The sequence below is a fragment of the Heliconius melpomene genome, chromosome 13 (genome assembly GCF_056956725.1).
Source record: "Heliconius melpomene rosina isolate 202511_hmr_F chromosome 13, ASM5695672v1, whole genome shotgun sequence".
Lineage (NCBI taxonomy): Eukaryota > Metazoa > Arthropoda > Insecta > Lepidoptera > Nymphalidae > Heliconius > Heliconius melpomene.
Genome location: NC_140401.1, coordinates 4,193,612 through 4,201,798, shown reverse-complemented (window position 1 = coordinate 4,201,798; position 8,187 = coordinate 4,193,612). Strand labels below are relative to the sequence as shown.

The 8,187-nt window shown below is 31.9% G+C and overlaps 1 protein-coding gene across 2 annotated transcripts; it reads left to right on the top strand.

The window, feature by feature from the left end:
* The first annotated feature begins 275 nt into the window (after positions 1 to 275).
* LOC146532573 (uncharacterized) lies at positions 276 to 5,137 on the top strand. 2 transcript variants are annotated; one of them, XM_085196677.1, is made up of 4 exons: positions 278 to 2,420; positions 3,410 to 3,601; positions 4,105 to 4,265; positions 4,526 to 5,137. In XM_085196677.1, exons 1-4 carry the CDS (start codon positions 570 to 572, stop codon positions 4,743 to 4,745), a joined length of 2,424 nt encoding a protein of 807 aa, XP_085052803.1. In that variant the 5' UTR covers positions 278 to 569; the 3' UTR covers positions 4,746 to 5,137. The 2 variants fall into 2 exon arrangements, with proteins under 2 accessions (XP_085052804.1, XP_085052803.1); XM_085196678.1 differs by lacking the exon at positions 3,410 to 3,601 and having other exon boundaries at positions 276 to 2,420.
* Positions 5,138 to 8,187: the final 3,050 nt, after the last annotated feature.

Genomic DNA, 8,187 nt, shown 5'->3' with positions numbered 1-8,187 from the left:
TTGGAAAATTTTATTGAATCGCTCCATGACTGTCTCTATATTTTTTCACTTGCTTGTGTTGTAATAGTTGATGTATTACATATAAAATTATACATATAAAATTATGTTAATCGTAATAAATCTTTAATTAATTAATATTACACGATTATTACCGGTCAATTTCCTCCGTGTGTTTTCCATACAACGTGACATTGGCGAAATGAATTGTGCTCAACTGGCACGCTCGAAACGCCATATACCGAGAAATCAATGAATATTACACGATCCAAAAAAATATCCTTTATAGGAAGTTAACATCGATTGTGATATTTAAACACACGTAATGTCATGCATTATTTAAACAAATTAATCGCTATTAGCAAACAATGATAATGATCGGGGGAAAATTGTCGGGTTCGCGAAGCGTAAACGCTTTCGTTTTCGAAGGACGGAGTCACGTCAGTGGTTAGTTTTACACCCCGGGTACGGAGCGAGCCCGCGCTCTGTTCTGATAGCTCAGTCGCATCTCGGACACCTATTACCGTCCACGCCTTTGGAACATGTTATAGCGCGGTTTTGCATCAGTGATCATGTATATCAAGTTTATCTGTGTGGCTCTCGTCTCATTTGCTATACTTCAGGATGCATATGGAAAGAAATCCAAGAAGAAACGAACCAATAACGACGACAATGAATCGACACCACAGCCAAATGTTCTAACATATTCGACGTTCGGTTTTAATGATGTTGGATCTTATGACGGTTTCGTTCCAAGCTCTCCAGATTTTGCCAATTATCTTACAAAATCTCAAGAATCCTCAACGCGGCTTTACGCGCCGGCATTCCCCTCGGCTATAGACACTACGGGTTTGGGCAGTTACTATGATCCGCAGCCGAACACGGGACCGTTAAACGTGAATAGCGATGTCACGGGAAACGGGAATTCCTATCAGGGAGTATCGATAAATTTTTTCACATCTCCAAATCTTGACGTTCATAGTGAAGACAGAGAAATAACGGAACCACAGGATTTAACTACTGATGATATAAATTCACCTATATATGGAGCTAAATTAAGTTCAAAAAGTAAGAATAAACATTTAAATAATTTTAATAGAACAGAATTTAATATATTTGACAGTGTATCGTCAGTCATAAATGATAATGCAGGTAATATTAACAATGGAAATAACTATCCGAGAATACCCTCAGCTTCTTCGGCAATTGAAAGCGATAAAATTGTGTCTTCGAATATAAACCCTTCAAATTCTTTAAAATTCACTAAGTTTGTTGATTTTACTGATGTTAAGAATTACTATCCAACAAGCGTAGAGAGTAAGTATCAAGAGTCTATGCAAAAACCAATCGTCGTGGAGCCGATCCAAAATAATGAGGGCGAGAATTATCAATCTTTCCACAATAGTCCTAATAATGAACATAAAGTAGAACAAACATATAAAAATAAGCTCAAATTTGCTAATGATGAATTAAAGTATGACAAAGATATAAAGAATTTTAAAAATGACGAAATACAAAATAGTAACACCAAACGACAAAAAATATATCTTAAACCAAACACTTTTAATAGTGATATTAAAGAAAATACGAAAACGAGACCAGTGATCAATAATAACGAGCGCAAAAGAATACGAAATCCAATGAAGGGATATCAATATGCAACCAATTACAGCACTACGACTTTCAAATTTGATTATGAACCTAAAAGACCTTTCAACAACAGCATTGATGAAATTTCACCTGCTAGCAGTAATCTAGAGTTTGTAGATTATAAATTACCCGAGAAAGAATTTTCTGGTTTTAAAAATATACATGATATTAAATCTTATGATATTGATAATCTTGATATACTTTCTGGTAACTATCAAAATAAGTATAAATTATCTGAAGATCATTTGAATTCCTTCAAAAATTTGTATACAACAGTTCCTAGTGCGACATCTCAATGGGGAAATATTTTTAAGAATTCCGAATATTCCTCGTATAAAAGTCATCCAATCAAATCTTATTTCAATGATGACTCTTCAGACGACATCATATATATTCCGAAAAAACCAAAAATCAAATTCGGAAAGAATACCGATTTTAAAATAAACGATTTCTCAATTTCAAACAGTTATAAACCATATAAAATAAATGATAACAAACAGGAATACGACTGGCCAAAAGATTTCTTCAATACCAGATTTAAATCAGAAGAGGATTTGTTGGGACTCCGAAACCAAGACACCGCGTATCCGTATCAACCAACTTTCAAACCAAGTTACAGTGATTTCGCAGAAGAAATTGATTACAAAAAGTTAGCACAAAAGTGGAAAAACAATTACTTAAAATCAAAATATAGAGATGCTGCTCATCGTGAATATGAGAGTTATGCTTCAGAGACGAAACCTGTCCACGTGCCACTTCCGAAACCATATCCGGTAAGTATTTATTTGCAAGACATATTTCAATGTTAGAATTACTGTGTGCACTGGCTTGGAATTTTTCCATTTTTCTTGCCTGATCATCATTTATGTAATTAATCAATAAAAACTGTAAACTGGAATGCGGATCGTATAAGTAAAATTCTCGCGTCGCGCACTATTTTCCTCGTCAGCTCGTGGATAGTAAGACGACTCGCTCATGTGACTACGTTTAGTAGGTGAAAACTGGAAACTGAACACCATATTCTAGATTTGTTAACATATCACGTTTCAATAGTTTATAGTGTTATTTTCTATCCAGAACGTTGAGAACATAGGTAAAAATTTTAATTCTATGGCTTAAATATTAGATAAATAACTTCATCTGAAAAAAATATTTATATACAAAACCTATAAAAAATAAAAAAAGGAATAAAGAAATAAAAAAATAAAAGAAGAAGCAAGTAAAAATAGAATGGCGTATTATTAATAAGATATTTACTGTGAACTACATAAAGTACGTTCTTATTTGTTACTTCTGAGATAGTAATGACATAGCAGGATAAGTTGTTGAATGGCGGTTACGGTACATTAATTTTCTTTATAATTTTAGTATGCAGAATGAAAGTTAAGCTTAAATATATATATATTTGTTTACGAAATCAAATATTCGTATAAATTTAATATTGTATGAGCGTGTTTCGCCTTATTTTGAGACAAATAAATAAAATAAAACAAATTTTACAAACAGATAAAAAGAAAAATATTGTTATTACATAATATCATTAAGGAAATGAAAAATCTACGGATATATTCTACATGTAAATGATTTACGCGTCATTTAGTGACGGCAATTAAGCTAATTTCTCACTGATTAGCTATCAAATTTGCATGTTTTAACACTTTACACTAATGCACATGCGGTGGTTTAATAGTTTTATTTTTATTTTAAGAGGGAAATGGTATTGCACACGTTGTATATTCTTCCGTTTCATAATGGATTTCAGATAGAGATTCCTCATCCCGTTATTGTACCGGTACCACAGCCTTATCCCGTTAAGGTACCGATACCGAAACCTGTCGCAGTACCGGTAATTCGGGAGTTGACTGTGCCCATCGAGAAGCCAGTGCCGTACCCGGTCATCAAAAAGGTCCCTTATCCCATAGAGAAGCTCGTTCCTGTGCCTGTTGAGAAACAGGTGCGTTCTCTTGTAACGTTGTAGGCTTTTATTTGTTTACGCTATACAATTTTTTTATGCATAATTTGTTGCCAAATATTTATTGTTTTTTTTATATATTTCATTTTTAATATTCAATAATGTTAATTATATGTTATGTTATATATGTTTATGTATAATTATGTAAAATATTTATTATATGCACTAGCACACTAATTAAGATTTGCTAGCACATGTATCTACTTGTAGTGATTGGTTATCACATCTTTTGTTATCTTATATTCTCTACAAAAATGGCATAGTTGCATGCGAATATGCATACCATTATATGCATTACGTGTATAAATATTTTAAAACAAAGCATCGACAACTTTTCTTTTATTGAACGTGGTTCATTGAAATGGAAAGTAAGGTAGAGCCGTATTAGAAATTAAAGTGTGTATTAAATAATTTATGAGGTAACTCTTTGTTTTGGTTTTATTTTCACGGTTTTCCTGTTCTCACATGATTTCATTAATTCCCAGGTCCACGTACCAGTAATTAAACCATACCCAGTACATATTCCACAAATAAGGCCAGTTTTTCATCATACCAAAACGCATGATTACGACGATTCAGATGTTGATGATGATGAATATGCTTCTCGACCAGATACCAAGAGGCCGGTTTATAAACGACCAAAAACGTAAAGTACAACCTTATACGTACCTGTTAATTTTTAACAATATGCACACTTATATGTAATTTCTATACCGATATTGGTTTTAATCATCATATAAACGTATTATAAATAGATATTGTTTAGTTCGAGAGTTGTAAATTAATTTTGTTGGTAACTTTAAAAGTTATAAGGAAACTTTATATTAAAAATATATATTTATGAAAGTTTTTTAATAAATTATTACTATAGATAATACTACTTTTAATACTGCTTTTAATTTACAGTTCACATAATCGGCCACGGTCACCATCGAGGAGACCTTCACGCATGACGTATCAAGATCATATCAAAAAACGGGTTCCAAGCAGGAGACCTGGACACTACGACCAGAGACCCCGACGTCCTTACCAATCAGAACACCGGCCGCACAGGCATCGCGATGTGGAAGAGTACGACAGTGATAGTGAGTTCGATATTTATTGCAGAAAAACGGGTAGATGTTAAATAGTGTAGAATTATTTTATTATATCGTTAGATATTAGGAATTGTGCATTTTCTTTAAAGTATTGTAGATGTAATTTAATTAGTTCATATCGTATTTATTTTTTACAATTTTATTATTTTGTGTATATTAAATTTATTTTATTGCTTTATTTTTAAATAATAATATTTCCTTGGAACATTGTGCCAAATATTTTATTTCTTATTGAATACGCGCATGCGTGCAATAAATAGAAATGTTTCATGTGGACATCAAGTAATTATTAGATATTTTAAAAATGATTGTAGTCGTCATTTTCTTAAGCAACACTATGTACATACTTACTTACATATGTTAAATTCTACTTAATTATTTATTAACTTATACTATAGCATTTTGCTGTAGACGTGATCTTAGGCATAACTAATTTATTGAAATTTATATTCATAAAATTTGTATTTTTTATATCTTTTAAGTTAATTTTATATATTTTGATAATATGTTATTAATTTATAATAATGTATTGTAAATAAAGTAGTTTTTATTAAACAGTTCTTTTATTTATTTTCTTCTAGTTTAGTTCCAAAGATAATTTATATCTGATTATTGTAATAATTTATTAAGTATTATTACTTTTTCCGTATATGTATGTAATGTATTTTAATAGTATTTAATTATCATTTCATTTAAACACTACGTGTTATGTTTTTACGTGACATTATAAAGGTTAGAGGTTTAAGTTACTGCAACTGTGCCGATATTGTAATAAAGGGAGTATTGCAATACCGGCCTAAAACCCCCTACTTCCCTAATACAGTATTTTATATTATATGCATTATGCATTATTATTTATTATAGTAAATATATAATAATGTTTATCCGACATCTTATCCGTTCGACATAGTCATTGTTATTGGTTTCGTACACGCATCGAGATCAACGCACCGTCACGGTTCGAAGCGCGCTTTTACCAACGCTCTGCTAAACAAGTCTCATTCCACGCTGATCGTAATATATTATTAAAGATATGTGTAGAAGAAGTTTATTTATTTTTTAAATTATAGTGAAACAGATCAGAAGAAAACAGAAAGAGCAATCAATCAATCAGATTCGCGGAGTAGAGTAGGTAGAGGGAACCTAGTGGTGAGACACTCCGTTCCCCACTTTCCCGCGAGTTTATTTTGGGCATTACGTGTTGAACTCAAGGCCGGAACGCTTCGGAATTCACTTATTAACTCAACTTGTTAAACCTATAATTGTGTCACGATAACACTGTAAAAGCAATGCTAAAGCGAGCAAGCGATTATGAACTATAATCTCACTCGAGGGAATGTTTATGTTTGCTATATTTCCGTTTCCCTTGTTTGATTATAAGGAAATTGGTGAAAAGGCATATTCACTAAGATCTATTCATTTACACCAATACCTGTTTAAAATGTAATAGATTTTTTCATTTCAGGGATTTACCGCTCATAGCAACGATACAGTGATGTTTGCCCCGATTTGTTTTTATCGACTGCATTACTCTTTCTTCTTCTTTCTTTCTTCTTTTGTCATCAGAAAAGAGGTCCAAACTACAATCACATTCTTATTCATAAATTTTTGTTATTACAAATTTGCTAGACACTCTAATGTCCATTGAAGATGACAGAGATTGATTTTCTGACAAATGAACCAATCAATATTTAACAAGGCACCACTTTTATATTTTGTTATAATGTAGCTGATCCCTTAGTTCACAAGGTCAATTTTCCAGGTCCTATTTTTTATGTTTTTATTTAACACCGTGTAACAAAATCGACAGCCCGACAGGTAACGGCAGTAAGGAGATAATACCGGTAAGTACAAAATCTCATTTATTATAGGTATATTCTTTGTTGTAATGTTCACATGCATAAATATCGGGTGACGCGACGTTACCCATTTATAATTTAAGCATTTACTCTAGGGAGGTTACTGGAGGAAGATCACATAAAAAGCATGAGGACCCCCCGAAGGGCATGTATGAAGAGGTTGATGTTGTTGAGAGGTTGTTGATGACAGTGGACGAGGCGAAAGAGGTATGTAGAGACGGTAGTGTTTGGCGCTCCGTTCTCTCTGACTACCCCGCTGGGGATAAAGCGTGAAGTTAAGTTAAGTTAAATTACTCTAGGGTAGAAAATGTCTGCATAAGCGTTTTCATTGAACACTAGCTTTATTTAAAAAAAATACAACTTTTTTTAAAAAAAATAAAAATTTTATTTTTTTATTTATATCTCTTCATATTATCTATCCATACCTATATTATAAATTCGAAAGTAACTCTGTCTGTCTGTCTGTCTGTCTGTCTGTCTGTCTGTCTGTCTGTCTGTCTTTTACGCAATCAGGGCCATACCGCTAATTTAATTGTGATAAAATACTCATATAGAGATACTTGAGGGTCTCGGGATGAACATAGGATACTTTTTTTTCTCTTATTTGTAATATTTTCGATATATACCAATATATTAAAATATTTATTAATTTGACATGCAATTTATTCCGCCATGTTAATAACAATCGTCGCTACGCGTTGCTAAGCAACGGCTTGCAAAGTTTGTTGTTTTAAGAAAACGTCACCCAAAGTGAGTTTGCTTAATGCATACATGACGCGCGCCGATATAGATTGTATACATTAACAAAAATTAGATGATTTCTATAATTTGATATTCATCCTTATGAAAATAAATATAATAGTCACTTTTAGCATTTCATCTAGATGGAAATTATAGTTTACTGTGTAACATTCTAATAAATAATTAAGGAGATGTCACTGATTCCAAATGACCTAGCCTACGAGTGGTATAGTATGACCGACGCGAACGGGCAGATGACTTTGATGATTTTGTAAATTTTTATATATTTTCGAATTACTATAATTTTTTATGTAATTATTTGCTGCTTATAATTAATTTATCTCAGTTCGGTTATCTATACCGATGTTATACACTTAAAATATCGTAATTTTAATCATTTGGGATTTTATTTAATATTGTTTGCAAAAATTAATAATTATTTAATATAGAAAAATGTTTAGTAGCGCGCACGGCACACTTTAGGTACTTTTTCTAATATTAAGAATTTCCTTTAGTTACTTTTACTTCTTTTGTTTGTTCATTTCGGTTACTCAGATATTTTTTCTAATAATAAATCTCCACTTATTATTATTTTTTAACTTATTTTAATTATTTAGGCTTATATTTTCGCGGGCGTAGCCGCGTCCGGGTCCACTAGTACCTATATAAAATTAAATATATTACTCAGTATTCTATATAATGTTTGCTTATAGCAACGAAGTAGCATTTAATATTTGCTAGGTTTATTTCAGCTAGGCGCTTGCGGTAAGAAGTCAGATACAACTTAATAATTAGTAATTTAGAAACACTAATTAGTGCTCAGGTCAGGGCTAGTGGTTGTTCGTCACGAGTTCAATTCCATTATTATTTG